This window comes from Drosophila bipectinata, chromosome 2R (assembly GCF_030179905.1).
Source record: "Drosophila bipectinata strain 14024-0381.07 chromosome 2R, DbipHiC1v2, whole genome shotgun sequence".
In the NCBI taxonomy this organism is placed as follows: Eukaryota; Metazoa; Arthropoda; class Insecta; order Diptera; family Drosophilidae; genus Drosophila; species Drosophila bipectinata.
Window position 1 is genome coordinate 4,780,304 of NC_091737.1, and position 23,122 is coordinate 4,803,425.

General features: G+C 39.3%; 1 protein-coding gene across 14 annotated transcripts in view; it reads right to left on the bottom strand.

Annotated features, from left to right (window-relative positions):
- The window catches only part of LOC108124158 (transcriptional regulator ATRX homolog), a 289,518-nt gene that overhangs the window by 40,888 nt on the left and 225,508 nt on the right, over positions 1 to 23,122 (bottom strand). For 11 of the 14 annotated variants that reach the window (XM_070278796.1, XM_070278795.1, XM_070278802.1 and 8 more), the window contains 5 exons: positions 21,180 to 21,487; positions 21,002 to 21,123; positions 6,922 to 7,127; positions 6,813 to 6,840; positions 6,700 to 6,760 (listed from right to left, as the gene is read on the bottom strand). In XM_070278796.1, coding sequence (XP_070134897.1) covers positions 6,700 to 6,760; positions 6,813 to 6,840; positions 6,922 to 7,127; positions 21,002 to 21,123; positions 21,180 to 21,487 — 725 coding nt within the window. Of the gene's footprint in view, positions 1 to 6,699; positions 6,761 to 6,812; positions 6,841 to 6,921; positions 7,128 to 21,001; positions 21,124 to 21,179; positions 21,488 to 23,122 lie in introns of those variants that run through there. The other 3 variants (XM_070278801.1, XM_070278799.1, XM_070278805.1) reach the window with 2 other exon arrangements.

Sequence of the window (23,122 nt, forward strand, 5' to 3'; positions counted from 1 at the left end):
ATTTGGAAGTGGCTTGTGCATCAATAAGAGCATCAGCTAGCATTCCTGTATTCATCATAAAGCTTAGAGGCCCAGACGACCGAGGGGCGCTCAAGAAACGATTTGTTACAATATATTAAGTTATTTGTTAATTATTAAGCTAAGAGGAGTTAGTAAGGAAATTTAAAATTCTATATTTTAAAGTAGAGGGACAGGAAAGAGATGTAATAGAGTAGAGACCATTGTAGTTCGAACATAATACCCTAAAAGGGTCATGCAGTGCATATGTCGAACTACAACGGCTAAGGAACAGAGGACTAAAGTTTCGAGTCCTTCTATTAGGAATGTTAAAATTTAAGCGTGCTAGTAAATGCTGGCTATCTACATCCCCGTTAATCAGGTTATGCAGAAAAACTACACCGAGCATTGTCCTACGATTTGTTAAGCTAGGTAAGTTTATGAGTAAGAGTCTACTACTATAAGATGGAAGTTGCAGATTTGCATCCCAGTTTAGACCTCTAAGTGAAAAAGTTAGGAAATTCTTTGGTACGGATTCTATGCGGTCCTGATGTACTCCATATTGGGGACTCCAGACACATGAACCGTACTCCAGTATAGGACGGACCAAAGAAATGAATAGTGTTTTAGTTATATAGGGGTCATTAAATTCTTTTGACCACCTTTTGATAAAACCAAGGACTCCTTTAGCCTTATTAACCATTAAGGAAATATGGTCGGCAAATTTAAGTTTGATCTCTAATAGGATGCCGAGATCATTAACCTGGGTTAATTTTTCTAAGGCAATCCCATTAATAGAATAAGTATGTTTGCATTTAGATCCATTAAGTATTAGATCATTAGCTAAACATCATTTTTGAAAGTTATCAAGGTCAGACTGAAGACTGCATTGGGCAGAGATGGATTTGTACTGAAGACAAAGGTTTACATCATCTGCATACATAAGAACTAGAGAGTTCGTTAAAGCAGGGGGCAAGTCGTTTATAAAAAGCGTAAATAATAACGGGCCAAGATGACTTCCTTGAGAGACGCCGGATGTAGCACGGACCAGACGGGACTGAATGTTTTTAAATAAAACTCTTTGTGTCCTTCCATCTAGGTAGCTGGAGATCCACGTTAAGAGGTCTTTAGGAAAACCCAGCATATTCAGTTTACTCAACAAGAGTGAGTGATTAACTGAATCAAATGCTTTGCTGAAGTCTGTGTAAATTACATCGGTTTGATATCCCTTAGAAAAGCCATCTATGACAAAGGATGTCAAGTCCAATAAGTTTGTGGTGGTGGAGCGACGCTTAATTAAGCCATGTTGACAAGGAGTGATGATCGAAGAGCAAAGGTGTTGCAAATGAGGGGTAATTAATTTTTCAAATAACTTTGGAATTGCCGACAACTTAGAGATGCCTCTGTAGTTGGCAGCCTCGGTCTTTTTCCCCTTTTTATGTAGGGGAATTATAAATGATTCCTTCCACTTAAGGGGAAAAATCGAGGTTTCCCAAGGTAAGTTGAAAAGTCTTAGAAGAGGTTTGCACAGAGCCCTGGCGCAGTATTTTAGCACACAGCCTGGTACTCCGTCGGGTCCTGGCGAATAAATGGGTTTTACCCTTAAAAGACCAGATAATAAGTTGTTCTTAGAAAAAGACGGACAGAAAATAAGATTTGCTGCTTGAATGTTATTTGCGTAAGGCTGATCAGTCTATTTAGGAGGAGAATAAGTTGTTTGAAAAAATTCTGCGAATAGATCGGCAATGGCCTGATCCGAAGTCGCAGAGGAATTTTCAAACGTAAGCAGAGGTGAAAAAGATATGTGTTTACGCTTAGTGTTTACAAAATTATAAAACTGCTTTGGATCCTGAGTAAATTGAATCCGGCAGCGGTCAATATAATTCCTATAACATTCAGCGTTATGCACGGTAAAATTCGACCGAGCTAGTAGGTATCTTGAGAAATCAACACTACTGCAGGTTTTTTTATATTTAAGTAACAGCTTATTTTTTTTATTTTTTAAGTTAGTAAGGCACCTTGTAAACCAAGGAGGATTTGTTGAAGCGGACGGATATTTCCAAGGCACACATGAGTCAAAAAATTTATTTAAAGTAAAATAAAATTTTTCTAAAGTGACATTAAGATCAGTGCACGCCAGAATATCAGACCAGTCAAATGTATCAATAAGGCTATTAAGTTTCTGAAAATCAGCTTTACGGAAACAGCGAATCTTATTTACCACGCTCAGAGACATCTGATCGATACCAGGAGTGGTTTCGATTGAGACCTCCAGTGTGGGGTGATATGGATCCTCTGGGGATGAAAGGGGAAAAGCTCTGGAGAGAGCAGTACCATCAGGATCAGATACAAAACACAAGTCTAAAAGCCGACCTAGCGAATTTCTAACATGATTGATCTGACCTAGGGACATGTCAAACATGCCCGCGGTGAAGTCATGGTAAGTTATAAGTGACAAAGATGGTGTGTTATCGACGTTGGACCACTTTAATTCTGGGATATTAAAGTCGCCCACCGCTACGAGTTGGTCACGATCCGTCATAAGATTAGAGACGTATCGAATGGCGGACAAATGCTGCCAATATGTAGGCGGTTCAGACATAGGAGGTATATATGAACATGTAATGTATAAAGCTTTAACGGACATAGTGATTTTAACGCAAATAAATTCTATGTCACCAAACTCATGGGATTTCACCTCTTCAGAAGCAAGAGTAGAGTCTACCGAAATGAGGACTCCACCTCCTCTTCGCTGAGATCGATCCCGTCTAAAAGTGGTGTACTTACTTGGAAAAACTTCGGAGCTAAAGATCTCCGGATTTAACCAAGTTTCTGTAAATGCTATTATATGGGATGCAAAGAAAGAACTATCAGAATATAGCTTGGGGAGTTTGCTACGTAGTCCCCTAGTATTCTGATAGGTAAGAGTTAATGAGGAAACTAGTTTTTTGGGTTAGTAGCCAAAGAAGAGGTGGAGGGTTGGTCAGTGGTTCCAATATTGGGAAGTCTCCCTCCCACTGGTTTTTAAACTTTTTTCTTCACGGAACTAGGCTGATGTTCTTGGACGAAAAGATTTTCTGGCCAAAAACTGGGAGAACAAATCGTCTTGAACATCAGCGCGGGCACACGAATCTTGAAAGAAGACGTGCGCCGTGTTATGTCCTCCACCTTTATATCGGCTTTTGTTTTGGCTTTGATATAAGCCGAGATATCAATCTCTGAAGTATCAGGGGCAAGCCGAGAAACAAATATATGTTTCGATGGAGGAATCACCTGTAAGGGTTTTGGTGTCGCAGGTACGAGAACTGCAGCATCAGTCGGTGCCGGTGATCCGGACTGTGGAATACCCTTTTGGGTGACTCTAATGGGGGTTTCGTTCCCTAGGACCTGTGGCATCACTTGAAGGGATGCCATGGCGGACATATCGGACAATTGCTCATTATCCCTGAGAAATTCGGACGAATTTTTCTCAGTTCTAGCCCTTGGGGTGGCCAGAGATATAAGCGGCTGCATTTATGTTGGCTGAGCAGGCTGAGGCGGATCAGAAACATCAGATTTCTTACGCTTAGGGGACTCATTTAGCAGCTGAAGGCCACTAAACTGAGTGTCCAGCGCACAGAGCTGTTCATTGATTTTACGAAAACCAGTGATCAGCTCTTTAAATCCATTTTTGGTCTGTCTCATGAACGACCTCATTTCGCCTTGCACAGCACGACAATTTTCACAACAATAATGTATCCCAGACCTACGGGAAATGGCATCCGAAACTGATGCAGTGAAACCGGCACACTTGGCGTGCACGACGTTTTCACATAACCAGCAATGGATGCTAGGCTGGGATGTGGAAATTGTCTTGTTACAAGACTTAATGGCACAGACCAGTTTAAATTCCATTTTATTTATTTATTTATTTTTCTTTTTATTTAATAAAACAAAAATTAATATTTAAAAAGTTAAAAAACACAATACCTTGAACCACTGTGCCAAACAAGAAGCCGAAGCGGGAGCTTTGAAAGAGTGCAAAAGAGAAATGCAGAAATATAGCTAAGCCGGGGAAGAAGCAGAGCTGAGCTATGCTTGGAATAGAATTTAGGCAAATTATTAATTCGACTCCAAATATACCACAGCACTCGCGAAGCGATACGGTTTAGGCTTTAAGATTGTCAAGATTCACAAGATTTAATTCACAAGTATGAAAACACCGGTTTACCAATATTTTTAATAAAACGCAGTGCGCACAAAAAAAACACGACCGTTCGCTTGAAAGAAAGAGAGGGAAGTTTGCCTGTGAAACAAACGCATATTTTCAGGACCTGGACAAATTCTATTTTATGAAACGTATTGGAAAACTGGAGAATCGGTGGTCCAAGTGCATACGTCTAAAAGAATATTATGTTGAGAAATAAAAAAGAAAAAATTTAGAAAAAATTTAGAAAAAATTTCTTTGTAAGGCCGACTTTTTATCAGCCTTCCCTCGTATTGAAGCTGGATGAACGTGGTAAGATGATTAATGGGAATGACCACGCCTCACTCTCAATTCCTGGAGTGAGGAGTGTTGAGGAGTGTTGCGATATATAGTAAAACTGTTCACGTGGCATTTGGCAACGCGGAAGTTACGGAATCGATAGTTTAAGCTCGACTGTTGAATCTCTGTTAAGTCAGTCGTTAACCACGTGGAGACGATAGTGTTAGGAATTTTGAAAATCCGCAAAAGAGGACCAAATATCAGAGGAAAAAACCAAATATTTTAATGTGTTAAATTACTGGTGGTTGTTTCTCTCAGTTGCATTAGCGTTCATTAGCATTAGCGTAATGATACGTTAGGCCATTGAAACTTTTGCATTACTTTTTAAATTTTAGCTGTCCGATTTGCCATAAACGGTAAGTGGATGACCAGATCCGCACTGTGTTGACAAAGAGTTTATCTACTATGGTACTTTGAATGAATTCAATGTAAAGTATACATTTGTTTAACTTAAATTTAAGGGCAATTGGTAAAATATAGCAACTGAAGGTGTTGCGACAAATGCCTTTCATAGGGGTAATGTCATAGTTGAGCATAGTTCTGCACTGGATACTTTCAAAACAAAGCTACTAGCCAAAGTTCATTTCAATAAATGTCATTCATTTATATACTTTAACAATTTTTAAGGTTTGTTTGGTAGGGTTGAAATTGTTCATTTATTTATGAGTCATTTTTCTCCACTCCGATCTCCTCACTTGCTTCACCACTTTTCTTAGACTACTACTTTACCAAAATATAAAAAACAAATAAAAGTAAAACTTTGTTAAATTTAAAGGGAAAATTTAGGTGGATTCTAAGCTTAAAATGGACTAATCTTAAATGGAAAAGATATATAACGCCACTAAAGTATTTAAACGGCCCCTAGTATATACACGTCGGTTGTTTTTTTTTTAAATAAGTTATTTCTTCGTAGAATATAATGAAGCGGAAAAATAATTCCTAGTATTCTATTATTATGAAAACTATTTAAACTAAGAGTTACAAATTACATTTAAAAAAAAAAAATGAGTGTGTGTGTCTCCAGTTATATTCTCCTAGCTAGCTCCCGTAAAGGCCGCTCACGGGGAGTTAAACTTCGGTTTCAGTTCGATTATCGTCAAGGTGTATAAATCTGAATCAGGAGGCGATGCATCAGCAGCCAAAATCACTGAGGAACTGGCCTTTGAGATTGAAGCTTCAGATGCCGAAGACGCACATACAACAGATGCCTGATGCTGCGCTGCATGGCAGTTAGTCGGCTGGACGATGACATCACCGACGACGAAGAGGGGGAAGTTACAGTGGTGGAGAAATTTACCAGATGTCCTTGCGGATTATGCAGATAAGGCTCTTTTACTGTAAGACAACCTCGGCTACTCTCTTGCTTTATTTGGCTGAGGATGGAGTGGACATCGTCCTAGTCCGGAAACCCGGTTCTGGAAATCCAAGTAGGAGGAAGGGTCTCTAGACTGGGAACCAAGGATTACAAGCTACTTGCAGCCTATACAGAGAGTAAAACTAGAGACTGCATTCTCGATAGAAAGCACATAAGCATATTTTTGCTCCATAATTTCAGTGACACAGTCATGGAAAATGCTCGAAAAAGGACAATTTTTGCCATCAATAACTAAGCCCGCAATTTATGAGTTATGATTTTTATTTTAAAAATCACAAAATAATCATTATTCTCTGATATAAAAATAAAAATCACACAATAATCATTATTCTATGATCGAAAAATTAAAGTCATGAATAATCATAACTTTTGAATTTTATTTTTTTTCGCTCAAAAATATCACTCAATTCAATGCACCAATTAGTTCACCAGCTAGCATTCCTGCATTTATTACAAAGCTTTAGGACCTAAAAAAATGTTGTACGTTGCTGGAGCGAAAGAAAATGTACCAAAAAACCCCAACAAGTGGGGGAAATATTTTTTCATTTTCAATCAATAATTTTCAGTTTATTTTCCGTTGTTTGCTGTCGAGAGGGTCTTACCCTCTTTTAACGCCGAAAATTCAAAATTTCTGTCTGTTTCTGTGTAACACAGAAATGTCTGTGTAAAAAATCAAAATAAATAAACAATCGGAAATTCCAAATCTAAATATCGTTCTAAAATTGAAATTTCTATATGCTGTATTTGATTATCTTTAATTATTATTGGAGTTATTTTTTAATTAACATATATATTTACTTACATCCACATTTTTCAATGCTCCCAAGTATGATTGTAGCGGCAGTGTTTGACTGAAATTAATTCTACAAAATTAAAAGTAAAGTTTTTATTTTTAGTCTAGAATGCGCTACTTACTTTTCTGCTTCCATATGTTCTTTTTGGACTGAAATTAACAATTAAGAATATAAGAATAAGAAAATAAGTCCATATTACCATATTAAATTAGCGAGAATTTTTAAATTACCATAGTTTATTTGGAGTTCTTTTTCATACGTATCCCATGCATCTGCCTTTTCTTGTTCACTTAATTCTTGCTCGACTTTATTTTCTAAAAGACTGTCATGCTCATGATATTTATAAACCAAATCGGTTTGTCGTAGCAAGTCAGCTAATACCGTATCTTTTGGAAGCAAAGGCATAGTTCTCTCATTACTTTGTGGAATTGACAACCTATAAAAGAAAAAATATGCCCTTAAATGTTATAAAGATTTTATATCAAAGCTTTTGTCTATCCATGCTGCAAAAGTATTTTTTATTGCGAACTTAACTGACAAAATACATACATTTATTCATTAACAATGATCTGTTATTCTAGAATCTATATTATTATAACTAAAAGTTAGGATAATTAAGGATGTAGTCTCATGTTCCGGCCTACTTTTTGGACGTTATTTCAAAAAAATTTTTCTGTAATAAAAAATAATGCGATCGTTTAAATTTTCAAATATGTTTTTATAGGCATCATAAACTAATCGAAAATATTTTGTTTAATTTATTATTGTGTAGTTTAATACACTTTATAGCATGCCAAAGTATGCATATAAAAAAAAAAGGTAGGTCCCTGGCGCAGGTGATTTTGACTGCTAGAGTCATCCGAAACAAAAAATTAGAAGAGAATATTGTTTTGTAAGCTTATGGCGCTGTCCCGGACTAGAATGAAATATTTTCATCAATAAACAAAAAAATGGCGAACACACAAAAAAAAATTTTTTTTAAATTTAAAAAATTTGTCTTAAATTAATGATAAAAAAAAAACTAATCATTAAAAATAAATGATTCTAGTACGGGACAGAGGTGTTACTTTTTAGAACAACATATCCAAATTTCAGCTAGATCGGTACCATAGAATTTAGTGAACCACCTGCGCCGCACACAAAAATGTCGTTCCGAGAAAAACGCGTTTAAAGTTTAGACGCTACCGAGAAACTCATACTTTTCGGTGTAGGTGCGCTCTCGATTATGGGCTGTATCTCTGTCATTATTTGATATTTTTATTTGAAACTTTAACAGTACATTCTTAATAAATAGTATATTCGAAATATGTGAAAAAAAAAAATAGATTTTTTCAACCTCACACATGAGACTACATCCTTAAGCTAAAAGAGATTCCATAATTATACCCTTGCAGAGGGTATTATAATTTTGTCCAAAAGTGTGCAACGCAGTGTAGGAGACATCTCCGACTCTATAAAGTATATATATTCTTGATCAGGATCACCTCCTGAGTTGATATGAGCATGTCCGTCTGTCCGTCTGTCTGTCTGTTTCTACGCAAACTAGTCTCTCAGTTTTGAAGCTATCGTCTTGAAACTTTGCACACACCCTTCTTTCCTTTGCACGCAGTATATAAGTCGGAACGGCCCGGATCGGCCCGGATCGGCCGACTATATCCTATAGCTGCCATATAACTGATTGATCGGAAATGGTATAACTTTGGTGTTTTTAGAGTTAGAGAGTTCAAATTTTACAAGCTATTTTTGGCAAAACATTACGACATGCCAAATTTCATGAGGATCGGTCGACTATATCTTGTAGCTGCCATATAACTGAACGATCGAAAATGACCCAACTTTCGTATTTTTGAAGATAGAAAGCTGAAACTTAATACTTCTATTTTTGGCCAGTTGATCCATCCTACCGAATTTCATTAGGATCGGCCGACTATATCCTATAGCTGCTATATAACTGAACGATCGGAAATGGTATTTGGTAGAAATATTAACTTTTGTATTTTTGAAGATAGAAGCTTGGGACATTTTTTTAGATTTTTTATTTTAGTTAATTGGTTTTATTATGATGTAATCATAAGGATCGTCCAACTATATCCGATGTTTGCGATATATACCCGGTTTTAACTGCAAGGGTATATCAACTTCGGCTCCGCCCGAAGTTAGCTTTCCTTTCTTGTTTTTTATTTAATTACATCTAGGTATAGGTCCGGGGATAATAAATGGGACAATGAATTGTAATTTTTAGAAATAACGCGAAATGGATCGTGTTCAGCAAAATTAGACCCAGAGATTGGTAACCAAAGGGGTCGGAAGTATCTAGTTAATCTATTAGGTACGGAAAACAATAATTTGTCAAGAAGCAATTTTGAGCCCACCTCTCCAAGAATAAGCACATGAAGTATCATAACCCCAGCACAAGTACGGCGCTCTTTTAAGGGGACCCCCCCCATTCTCGGTTTTAAAAAATCGATTTTTTTTATAAATTTAATTCGAACTTGTAACTATTCAAGAATGTTCCCTGAACATTTCAAGTAAAAATTTCAAAAACTCTTGAAGATATAGCCGATTTATGGTGGAAGCCTCAGGCGACGGCGAAAGCCGTCTCAAAACTTTAAACGCGTTTTTCTCGAAACAGTGTTTTTACGACTGGCGCATGAGGTTACTCAAAAACTATTAATCCAATCGGTTCCAAATTTGAACACGTTATTCTATACATATATAGCTCTCGTATGAACTAGGATAAATCAAATCGGTGAAGATCTTCTTTACTTTTCAACTCGATTTGTGGCTGAAAAAAATGGAAATTTTCAAAAAAAAATTTCAAATGTCCGCCATTTTGTTAATTTTTGAGCGAAGTTAATAATCCTAGTTCATACGAGAGCCAAACATGTACTTTTTCTAATCCCGTTAGAATTTTTGGATTCAGATGTTCCAGTGAGCGGAAATCACATGCGCCGCCGAAAAGAAGGGCTTTTCTTGGATCACAAAAAACAACAACAAAAACAAAACAAAAAAAAATTCTGTGAAATGATTTTCTTCCTTTTTGTGTCTTAATATATGTAAGCACAGTTACAACCCTAAAAAAAAATTTATGTTCATTTGCCAGCCCATTGAAAATCGTCAAAATTTAAAATCGAGAATGGGGAGGGTCCCCTTAATGGAGGTAGGTTTAATAGTTTTAACCGGTAACAATACGACGGAAGGCAAGTGACAGTATCCCAGTCTAAACTTTTTAATTCAAATAACAGAAACTGCTTTTGGACAGATTCAATCCTTCTTTGATGAACCAAGTATTGCGGACTCCAAACGCACGAACAGTATTCCAAGACAGGATGAACCAAAGATACATATAGAGTTTTAGTTGTGAAGGGATCATCAAATTCTTTTGACCAACGTTTGAAAAAAGCTAGCACACCTCTGGCTTTATTGACTGTCAATGATATATGTTCATTGAACAACAACTTATTGTCAAAAAGAATTCCAAGATCATTAATAAGGGAAACACGATCTAAGACGTTATTCCCAAGTGAGTACGAGACAATGTGAGGCACACTGTGATTGAACGTCATAACCTTACACTTTGAGCAGTTAAGTAAAAGGAGATTGTTTGAACACCACAAGAAGACTTCGTTGAGGTCTAATTGCAGGTGTCTATGAAGAAAATGGTCTGAAAAAAAAACATAACTTGACATCATCAGCATACATAAATGTAGTAGCATAGTTTAAACACTTAACTTCTAGGTGACACTTTTCCATACCCTGTGCATACCCATGAAAATGTGTGCGAGTACCACTCTCCAAAAGGCTCACAAGAAAAAAGGCAATACCGACCCACACTCGTGATTTTAAGCCTGTGTGTCTTAAGACGCAAAACACCCAGGTATTTTTCGGTCGCTAGTGCAGATCATACTGGCCACCCTCAAAAAGAGTGGTGTCAGTTCAGGAAGTTTTATAGTTTATTTATTAAGCTAAAGAATGGACATATCGCCTTAGTCGGCCACTCGACTTCAACGGGCTTATTTTAAGAGAGCTTTAGCTTCGCAATCACTATGTCGGGGCGCCCTCTCCGCAATCGAGAGCTTTAGTTTCGCGCATGTCTAGTCGGGCCGCACTCTCTGTCCATGTGATTAGTCACTGCTTAGCACCATACACTGGAGGATCACAATTATTGATCCCAGTTTCATCTACCTGTAGCAAATATAAATTAAAACGTGCAATACTTAAATTTGGCCTTTTATTTTGGAGCCGATTTATGGCATTGAAAACCCTCAATGACCATACAAGTGGAATGAGAGAATAAGTAAAAAAAATTATCGTTGAAATAGAACATGGGTATAAAAAACACACATCAAAGTCTCGGGTATTTTGCCAAATACCCGAATGTTTTAAAAAGCACTCTGTTGTCTACGCATTGATCGGTGGGCTGCTTTCATTGTGTAAGAATAAGAATATCTTTTGCGATTTGTTTGCATTTTTTAACATTTTTTAAGACACGTACATATTATTTTTAATTTTATTATTTAATTAAAATTGTAAGTTTTTGTAATTGTAATTTAAGACTTGTACGAATAAAAAAGAACTGAAGGAAAATAAAATCCTTTTTTTCCTTTTCTTTCTAACTAACTAACCGTCTTGACTTGGTGCCATATAGGCAGTAAACCCAAAAGGCACAGGTACCTAGTACATACAAGTCAATATAAATGGGTTTGTGTGTTAATGTGTTTTAGTTGATTATCCCTCGCTGCAGTCAGTGATGGCTCAGACGTTGGAGATATGTTGGGTTGATTATCCCTGGCGGTTGCCGGGAGGGGGTTTGCCTTTCCTTGCAGCTGGCGAGCTTCGTTTGTATCCCTGGCAGTTGCCGAGGGAAATCCTCTTTACGACAGGAGTTACGATGGGAGCACTTGCCCCGTTGTCACGGCTCTTGAGGCGCGGTGACCAATTTAACAAAATTAATTTACTGTTTAACGGCTGTGCCGGAGATTGGTTTTAATAGTGCTCTTTATTCGATGAGTCTCTGACACAAACTGAAACTTAAAGCTAATAAAAAGTATTTCATAGCGGCCACGCAAATGTGCAGTGCTTGCCGCTATGCATGGGCATCTGGCCAGACGCTATGCAGCAGTTTGGCCAGAGCGAACTCTTAAATAGTCGGACATTGCCGCTGCTCGGTTAACTTCAGATAACTCAGATACTCCCCCTTCAAGAATGAGGACGCCCTCGGCCGACCCTATTTGGGCAATCATCTCCTTTAGCTGGGCCGCGGTTTTTCGGGCCTGAGTGACTCGCCGATAGGTCAAGCCGATGAAAATTAAAGCGCAGCATATTGCTTCCGCTATGAATACCAGCTGATGTAACTGATGGTGGTTAATCTTCTTCCCGAACTCTTTAATGTGCTAAAGATTACGTTCACTCTGTCGGTGAAGGTAAGGAAGGCTAAGAACGTTACGTTCCATGGTGACGTTCAGGGAAGGTGAGCTGGCCACTCCTGGAGCCCTCTTCAGGGCTGTGTCATGATTGACCAATCGGGTTTCGTTGACAATGGCACTCTTTTCAAAAGTGACAAGATATGTGCCCTTTATATGGACAAAGGTGCCATTATCCACACACACGCGAGCCGAGCGATCATTTACAATTACTATCCCCTCATCAACGTAAGAGATGGGGTGTAAATCGCTTTGTTGGCTCTCGCAATGCGCCGTGCCACCAGCGTGAAGCTCTTGGGCGCATGATCTTCTGCGACCCAGCCGGCAAAATGTAGCTCCTGATTTTGGGGAGCACTTTTCCACGGTGTGGATCTCACCGTCGCATTCGGCAATGACGTTGTCATCTAGCCTGAGCATGGGGTCGTGATGTGACACTGGGAAAACGGTGATCTTGCTGCAGTCCGACTTTATCTTCGGAAACTTAATAATAAAATGTAAAATTTTATCGGACTGTAAAATTTTTACGGACGATACGGACAAAACATCTCTAATCGCGGTCTCGGTGGGCTCTTCCATCCACACACCTTCCAGGTCTGCATGATCTAGGATGATGGGGCTTACAATATTAACTTTGGCAAGTGCCACTGCTAGCATCAATCCCTGCAGCTCCATTGCTGTCAGCCTATTCCGAGTTAAAAGCATCTCGAATAGGTACCCTGTATCAATTTGGGACTTTTTTGCTGACCTCAGAAGTTGGTTGACGGTAGCGGAAATTTTATGGATTTGAACTTGTACTTTGTTATTGATGTTAACCTGCCTGTTAACCTGTTAATTGGAATTCATTAAATTTAATTCTTTCAAAATCTTTTGCGTCCGGCGTTCCTGCCACCACCTTTAGCGCAGTCCCTAAGAAGTCTAAACTTCTTGCTACCCTATGATGGATGCTCAAAGAGTCGAGCATGTCGCGTAAGTGGGCGACATCAACAACTAGGAGTTTCTGCATGTGAGATTGCGGGAACATGACGGTCATCCCATTAGTTTCTTCGATGACGCGCCTATATTCCGAGAGATTCGCTGAGTGCTTTATAAAAGCGAATTCCTCCCATATCAGGATGCGACCATCAATGATGGGAATGTATTTGGCTTTGGAATAGTCCGTGACGCGTGCCAATGTTGTGGCCAAAAGGAAAATCAGGGATATGGTTGAAAACCTGTAATTTGGATGTGTTCTGAATTTTGTTGAAGTTGGGTAGCCCACCACCAAAGCATGATTAAAATAATAAAGGGCGCAAAACTTGGCAAAACCAAGTGGCTAGGAAAAAGATAATAAAAAGAGAAATTATCAGGCGAGCGATATCATGGTCGCGCTCGGCCTACCTAAGGTTGTCTTTGTGGACTACCCTCCCCTTAATGAGGACTGTGGTCCCCATGTCCGCCTCAACGGTTTTCTCTTCACATAACGGAGAGAGTTTGTTGCCTAGGCGTCTGTTGGACTTCACTAGGACTTTTTCGCCAACCTCGAATACTCCATTTTGGCGGGAAGTGTTTTCCCTGTCCCGGATCTTGTCTTGGGCGAGTTTAATTTTATCTTGTATTTCATATTGTGGCTTATCTGATTGTGCCTGCACCACGTTAGCCGGCCTCTTGTCGATGACCGAGTGGATAGACTTTTTATATCTGGTCGTGGCCAGAAGTATCAGCTCTACGGTATCGCTGATGCCTTTATCGATCTTAAGAGACACTGTGTAGGGGAGGAGCATTTGAGATGCTAACGCCGAAATGGTTTTCCAGCATGTTCACGATGGTGTGCGAGTTCAACAATGGTTCTTTGTCGCAATATACGACCTTGGCCCTGGGGAAAATATTCATCAGCTGTAGTAGCGCTGGTTTGAGATCCTTTATAGTTCTAGAGGGAAATGGTTGTACTACGCCAAATTTCAAGAATTTGTCGATGCAGTTAAGGAAATACTTTTTATCCGTGAAGAAGATGTCTATGTGTAGCATTTTCCCTACTTGAGATGGGATTGGAGTTTCGCCAAGCTCTTGTTTCTTCGGATGTCTGTCGTATTTAGCCTTGGCGCAAGTCTTGCATGAAATGACTATTTCGTTCGCTAGCTTGGCCATTTTCGGGACGTAGTACTCGGAGAGTACCTGCTTTACGTTATCTTGGGCAGACCTGTGAGCTCTGTTGTGCTCGACAGTGAGAATTTCTCGCCCCTCACCAACTGCAAAAATGTCTGTCACTCGGTTTTTGCAGTGCCAAAATTTGGTGGCGGGGAATTGTTGAATCAATTTGTCCTGTATCATTGCTAGCGTGTGCAAATCGCAATGAATGGCGTTTACGCCTTTAGGAACTATTATGGATGCGAGCTCCTCCAGCAATGACTCCTCGCAAGTGAAGTCAATAATATGCCGTCTCTTGTAAAAGAACGAAGCTGCGCTTTGACGGAGAGCGTGCTTCCTCCAGAATTATATGGTTTTGAAAGCAATTGAGGGGCTTGTCCGTGTATTGGATTGTGTGGGTTAGCGACAGCTCACTGTTAATTGTGGCTGCGCTTGAAAATGCCTCTTCTTCTTCTACAACGTTGAGTTGTTGCCTCGAGAGGGCATCCGCAACTAGGTTGGCTTTGCCAGGCATGTAATGGACTTTGGCACCACACTCGTCGATGCGTTCTTTCCATCTTTTAATTTTTGTATTCGGATTGGAATCCGATACCGCGTAGGTCAGCGGTTGGTGGTCAGTGTAGATGTTTAAATCTTTGACCCCATAAAGGTAGTGGCGCAGGTTCTCTAGCGCCCAAACTATGGCTAACAACTAACAACGTAGTTAACTTCTCTGTCCTTTAAGGTCCTAGAGATCATAGTGATGGGACGCCCCTCTTGGGAAAGCACCGCGCCAATGCCATACGGTGAGGCATCTGTCGTTAGACCAAACGCCTTTTTATAATCGGGGTACCTGAGGATGACATCCCCAGAGGCCAGGATGTTACGCAGCTTTTCAAAAGCTTGCCGTTGCGGCTCGGTTAACCGTACCTGGATGCTTCTGGATCTGTGTCTCCTGACATTTCCAAGCTCCCCTTTTAAAATGCTCGAAATGGGCTTATCTATTGATGCAAAATCTTAAATAAAGCACCTATAATAGCCAGCCAAGCCCATGAATGATCTTACTTCGAAAACGTTTTTGGGCTCAGGGAATTCTTTAATGGCCCTGACCTTTTCCGGGTCTGTCGTGGTCCCCTCCCTGGTGACTACAAACCCCAATAATTCAACGCTTTTTTTGAAGAAGACCGATTTCTGCGCTGACACTCTCATGTTAGCGTCGTGTAGACTCTTTAGAACCCAGTCCACGTGTCGTATCGTCCTCTGAGAAGACGAAAATATCATCGACATAGACGTAGCAAAATTTGCCAATCTGTTCTCCCAGTACGTCGTCGATGGTTCTTTGGAAGATGCTGGCAGCATTCCTTAACCCGAATGGCAGTCGGCGAAACTCGTATTTTCCCCCGTTTACGGAAAAGGAAGTTTTCTCACGGTCACGTTCTGCCAGAATAATTTGGTGGTAGCTAGACTTCAAATCGAGCGTTGTAAAGTAATTGGCTTTGCCTAAATTCTCTAGTATCATAGGGATAATTGGCATAGGGTAGCGATCCGGTATTGTCCTCTCGTTTAGTTTTCGAAAGTCTAATAAAACGAAGCGTTTTTCCTGTCGCTTAGCATTTTTGAAAATGCTCTTCTGACCAAAGGTGGTGCGCTGGAGCAGTCCACCTCAGTGAAATTTAGATTGGAACATGATTGGAACTCTAGCTTTTCCGTCTCGGAGCCCCATCTGAGGTGACCGAAAGCTAGGTCAAGTGATGCTCCTGCTTGGTTTAGCAGGTCAAGGCCGATGATGGCATCAAAGGAGGACAAATCTGGTAGGATGAAAAACGTAGCCTTCAAGTTGAACAGGGATACGAATCATTTTTTTGTTATCGTTGTAACGCCATGGATGGAATGTACCGAGAATGGCGAATCTACTGGATGGACGCCTTTCAACCCTTCGTATGGACGGATGAAATTTTTTGACGCGCCCGTATCTATTAAAAGCTTCATTTCTACACCTGCTACTCTTTGTCTGATGACGGGTAGCAGGGATTTTCCCCTAAAAAATTGATGACGTCCGAATCGTAATTGTTAATTGATTTGTTATTTGATTGAAGTTGTCAAAAAATGTGAATTATAGTTTATAGCTGAATTGTATATTGTAGTTGTTAGTCTCTAAATTTACTCTAAGATAGCGTAGGGCGGAGCGGGAGCGAAAGCTCATATTCTCTCTTGTGCGAATTCGCCCCGCTTCGCCGCAATAGATAAGTTAGTCTTGAGATTAGAGAAAATACATTCGAATATATAACGTTGATGAGGCACGACCATTTCTTTCGTTTTCGTTTTTCGCACATTTTTAAATATTTAGCAGTCACCCTTTTTTTTATTATTTTGCAAGTGTGAGATAAATCAATCTCGTTAAACAGTAATCTTTAAAAGCGTCGTCGTCAATTTCCTGAGCCGCGCTTGAAGCTGCGGCGGTATATTTGCTCCCGATTTCGCTCGCACCTTGCGCGGCGTGATTAACCCTCTGCCTTTTGTGTGGGGCAGATCGATCGGATTCAGCCGGCTTCCTGTTTTGGTATGCCGGGTTATGTTTTGGTATTTTTCCAACGTTTGTTTGTGCATTTGCCTGCGCAGAAGCCTGTCGGTATTCTTGCGCTTTTGAGTGCTGTTTGTCTTTGTCCTCTTGGCTTTTGGCAAATGAAGACGCGAAGGAGTATCTTTCGTGGTTAGATTCCACTTCTTGTGCCAAAGCGAGAGCTGAAGGCATAGCTTTCGGCTTTGCCGAAAACAGGACATCCATGAGGCTGCGCTTAAACCCCGAGATAAATACTCGGAGTGCGTCATCCCGGAATTTGTCACATAAGACCTTTGCCGCCGAGGCTTCGTACGACATAGCAAGGCTTCGTTGTTGCTAAGCAAGGTGAGTTTTTTCTCGACCTCGTCATAGTACTGTAAAAGGGTCATATTTCCCTGCCTTATCATTGTACGTAAAATCGAGTCGATTTATAATCCCGTCGAAATTTAGTACAGTGCCAAACGAAGACAGTACGGCATCGGTAGGGCCCCTTATTTTATTCCTAATAATAATAACTGCCTAATAATGGCGCGAATTATTTGCGTAATTCCTGAAAATATAATATGCGGCTACTGCCGCTTGTCTCCAGGAGACGTATGCGTCCTGTGCTCCCGTAAATTCGGGCAGGGACTTTTTTTTTTTTTTTTTTGTAATAGCAGGGTAATGTTTATTTAAAACTGTCCATTAGGGACAACCATTAAATTTTATCACGTAAACTTCACTTATAGATAATTTTAAATATTAATATGGTAGAAATAAATTAGAGTAGTAAGGGGAGGTCCAGCGGGTGTGTCCTTTTTAGTCTTCTGGGCTGCTCGCTGTTGTCCAGCAGGGAGCTGGCCAACCGGTTCGGGTTATTATGAAGCCTCTGCATGTAACGTGGGCTGCTTCTTTGTATCTCGTCCTTGACCCAAGGGAAATTGAGAACCTCGTGGATGGTGCGATTGTCATGATAGACGTGGGCCCCAGTGGTGATTCGAAGGGCTCTATTTTCGAAAGCTTGCATAGTTCGGACATTCGTCTTGCTCGCAGTGCCCCAGAGCTGTATGCCGTACGTCCAGATTGGGCGTATTATGGCCTTGTAAATGAGGAGTTTAGTGGAAGTTCTCAGCTTCGATCTCCTACCCATAAGCCAGTAGAAGGATCGAAGTCTTTGATTAGCCTGTTTCCTCTTCTTAATCAGATGGGGCTTCCAGGTGAGCCTCCTGTCTAGGGTGAATCCCAGGTACCTGGGATTGTCTACCTGTGGGATTGGAGAGCCGTTAAGGTTAACTGGAGGGCAGTTGCCTTTGCAGAGAGAAAATGTGGACTTCTCATTATTGACGGCAATGTTCCATCGCTTTTGCCAGTGGCTGAGCAAGTCAAGCTGCAATCGCATCGTTTCGGCTGCCCCCCAGAGTTGAGTAAGTATCCTTGTCTGGAGTCATGACGCGAATTGTGTTGTTAGTGCTTGCCTTGTAGGTCATTTCAACATCCCCGCCTAAGAGGTGGGGAATGTCTTTGGAAAGGCCCTTGATGCTGGATACGCCCGGGATAAAAATTGGGGGCGGTTTGATGATTTTCGCCGTTTTTACCGCAGATTGCTTCGTCTTCTTATCATCTTTTTTCTTCATACCGTCAACCTCCATGTCGCTGACACGATCTTCATCGTCTAAATCAGATAGAATTGCATAATAATTTTTTTCAATATTAGCTTTAAGTGCAGCTCTGGCTGCTTCGCTGGTGGTAGGTTCGTCTTCCATAATGGGTTTTTTAGCAGACTTCCGCTTCATTTCTCCATGCTCGGAGTCGCTGGAATCGTCATCTTGAAAATTAGAATAGGCTTTCTTTTTCGAAGGCGGCTTGATTTTGATGGAACTGGGAGGGTCTTGCCAGCCCATTGAGTTGGTTTTGCCCGAGAATGGCCGCAAGATTAAGTAAATAAGAGTGGTTTTATATTTGTTTGGTGGTTGGAAAAAAAATTTTAAATTTTTCTTTTTATTTTCTTTAACAAACAATAAAACGATGCTTTCGGTTCAAAGCCTACCGGATTGATGGGCAGGGACTTGACGGCGTCTAGGGGCTCGTCACACTTGACGTCGTCCCTAATCTCTATAGGTTCAGATTTTTTTATTTGGGGAGCCTCCGCTTGGGCGGGAGCGATCCTTTTTTTCCTTTTCTTTCTAACTAACTAACCGTCTTGACTTGGTGCCATATAGGCAGTAACCCAAAAAGGCACAGGTACCTAGTACATACAAGTATATATAAATGGGTTTGTGTGTTAATGTGTTTTAGTTGATTATCCCTCGCTGCAGTCAGTGATGGCTCAGACGTTGGAGATATGTTGGGTTGATTATCCCTGGCGGTTGCCGGGAGGGGGTTTGCCTTTCCTTGCAGGTGGCGAGCTTCGTTTGTATCCCTGGCAGGCCGAGGGAAATCCTCTTTACGACAGGAGTTACGATGGGAGCACTTGCCCCGTTGTCACGGCTCTTGAGGCGCGGTGACCAATTTAACAAAATGAATTTACTGTTTAACGGCTGTGCCGGAGATTGGTTTTAATAGTGCTCTTTATTCGATGAGACTCTGACACAAACTGAAACTTAAAGCTAACAAAAAGTATTTCATAGCGGCCACGCAAATGTGCAGTGCTTGCCGCTATGCATGGGCATCCGGCCAGACGCTATGCAGCAGTTTGGCCAGAGCGAATTCTTAAATAATCGGACATTGCCGCTGCTCGGTTAACTTCAGTTAACTTACACAAGTAAAAACAACAAAACTCTTTCGTACGATCGTTTTATGATCTTCTTTTTGTGCCTTTCTATCCACCTATCCGTTTTTTATGTGTGCCTCCGATCCACACCCAAGAAACCAAGAAAAGGGAGTGCACCCGAAATCATGGATGTTTGCAGAAACACGCACTTTGCATGGTTCTCTGGTACTGACCTAAGTAAGACCTGATCTAGAATAAAGGTGTCTGTGGGGGGCAAAACGCACACATGTTTAAACTTTGAGTGTATGAGTAGCAGAAAAAACAATGAGAGCAGAGCTAATTCGCAACAATAAAATTTAAGGACCTATAAAAAGACACATTTTTTTTAACAAACCTTTTGAAATTTGTCAGCCAACTGTTGGTTTTTGGTCATTTCATGACCAGAAATCTATCAATTTATAAAGTACTTTATTTAATGCCACCACAATATAGTAATATAATATTATCAGAAAACTTCCAATGAGAGCTTGTATTCTTTTACTTTAAATAACAAAGTATTCATATTTAAATTAAATCTTAGAACTGGCCCTCATTTTATGTTTTGTAATATAATATATAAGTTAACTGAAGTTAACCGAGCAACGACAATGTCCGATTACACAGTGCGACAAAAAAAAGAAAAATTGGAGAACTTTTGGCCATAGTTGGCCGATCCTAATGAGAATATGATAATATATCCCTATTTATTATAATAAAAAATCTAAAAAAAGTCCCAAACTTCTATCTTTAAAAATACCAAAGTTGGTATTTCTACCAAAAACCATTTCCGATCGTTCAGTTATATGGCAGCTATAGGATATAGTCGGCCGATCCTTATGAAATTTGGCATGTCGTACTGTTTTGCCAAAAAAAGTTTTGTCAAATTTGAACTCTCTAACCCTAAAAACACTAAAGTTATACCATTTCCGATCAATCAGTTATATGGCAGCTATAGGATATAGTCGGCCGATCCGGGCCGGGCCGTTCCGACTTATATACTTCGTGCAAAGCATAGAAGGGTGTGTGCAAAGTTTCAAGACGATAGCTTTAAAACTGAGAAACTAGTTCGCGTAGAAACGGACAGACAGACGGACAGACAGACAGACAGACAGACAGACGGACATGCTCATATTAACTCAGGAGGTGATCCTGATCAAGAATATATATACTTTATAGGGTCGGAGATGTCTCCTACACTGCGTTGCACACTTTTGGACAAAATTATAATACTCTCTGCAAGGGTATAAAAATGAAGCACCAACATACTAAGAAGACAAGAGTTGCCAATTGTTCTTATTTCAATTGCATTTCTAAAGGGATTTTTTTCCAAAGGGAGAAAAACTAAAAATCATTTGATTAACTGATTAAAAAAAAATGTTTATCTATTAAATTATATATGTACAGTTTCTTAATAATATTTGTGTTTTGGGCTCATTTATGTTTTTGATGTACGTAAGAAAAATGGGTTCTAACAATAATTAGCACATTATAATTACGTGTAGAGTTCCGCAAGTTCCGCCATGTTGTAATGTCGATCTATTTGTTGTTCATCTACAACACGAAAACTCATAGCTTGCTTAGTAACGGAGCGAGAATAAACTTTTTCTTCCATTGTGCCCTGAAAAAATATTAAAACAATAAATTGTTTTTAAAAATACAGTACTTTAAAAATACCATTGCTAAAAGGCGATATATATAACAATTTTTTTTTTGACCCAGGCGAAACACCCTAAAAATATTTTGTTGGTCATTTGATGGATTCCAAGAGGTATCCAAAATAATGACTCTGTTTGCGCCAATTAGGTTTATGCCTTGACCTCCAGCCCTAGACGAAATTAAAAAAACTCGTGCGCGCTTATTGGCGTCGCTGTTAAATCTTTTTATCATTTCATGACGAATATTTTTAGGCGTTTTTCCATCTAATCTGTAGTAATCTTGGCCATTGATCCATTTATTTGCATTTTTTTGGTTTGACGATATATCTGAAATAAAAAGAATAAAATATGGAGAAATTTATACATTTCCGGTAGGAGTAATATTCTACAGAAATATTACGAAACATTTTTATATAAAGGTTTTCTATTCTGTTCTTCTATTCCTTTAACTCCTCTTATGCGGGTTACAATGTTATGGTATTTTGTAAATATAAATTAGTTACTTAAATAGATCAGCAAATAAAGTTTTTCTAAAAACTTTTCGGAGTTGTTGTTAGAAAATATGAATGTCATTTCTGGAGGTGGGAGACGGCGTGTCAAAGTCATAAATACAGCTTGAGCCTTGACAACTTGACTAGATATAAACTTAATTTATAATAGTCGCTGAAAATAAGCGTTCAGACAGCGCTAGCAAAATTGCACTCGCATGTTGAGGGAAAAGCGTTATAACTTAAACAAATAATTTTGTAATGACAATATTGGTATGTGTGATATGATATATTTTCCTCTAAGTTGTACCGAAAAAATGGCTTCAAATTCCAAAAAAACACGACAAAAAATTTAAAAAACGTCAGTTGTCTGTGTACAATTTTTATCCTTTTGTTAAAAAAAAATTTAAGATATATATTTTTTTAAAAGCTACTTTAAAATCGGTTTAAAATTACGCGGTCAGGAATTTTTAAGCGCAAAAAGTCCCGAAAAACTGTTTTTTCTAAATAAATCCAAATTTGGAGGGTGTTACAAATATTTCAAATACGGTTTTGTGACAGAGTCGACCTGATAAACAATTCCTACTATGTCACTTTAAAAGTACCTTCGCTTTTTTTCGTCGCACTGTGTAATTTGTGCAGCAAGCACACATTTTTTTTGCAAAAAAAAAAGCAAAAAAAGTTTGTTGCATAAAAATTGCACCCAGTACATGACAAATTATTTTAACATTAATGGTGATTTTATTCTATTAATTTAATAAGAACAAATTATTCTCTTAGTTTGGCCGTTAGCGAACGGGTACAGCACGCAAGTTATTGCGTGTCGTAACTGTGTACACCACAGGTGGTGCGACTATACCCTTCACGCGACGGCGGCTAGTAACAGGTCCCGGTACGGTTATGTCTTGCCAAGGATGCTGGCTAATTGTAGTCGGGCGGGGAGAAGAACACTCCCTTCCTTAAGGGGAGGTTCTTTTGGATTTTTTTGAAAAAATCGATTTTTTTTTTTGAATAAAATGAAAGTTACATATGTGTAGAATATACGTGCCAAGGGATGTTTCGATACGACGCGTATTTCTTGAGCCAGAGCGTGTCAAACATACCCATGATAACAAGAAAGTTATCTCAAGGCAAAGTTTCTAAAAACTTTAAACGCTTATTTCTCGGAACCATGTTTTCAAACCTCTTGTCGCGCACAGGGCTCGTTCTATTAATCCGATTTCATTCATTTAACAAATTTTTTAAAGTACATACTTTTTGTATGCTTTATACCTAAAATTGGCATAACAAATTGTTTATTTATAATTTTTAAACGAGATCAAAGTAAAAAAAAGAGAAAAAATGTCACTTTTTTTTAAAGTCAATGAAGTTGGTTTATTTTTAGCAAAATTAATTATCGTTAGGCATAGGAAATTCCATCAATTTTAATAAATTATATACATTTCTAAATTCAGTTCACTACCAGCGGCCCGAC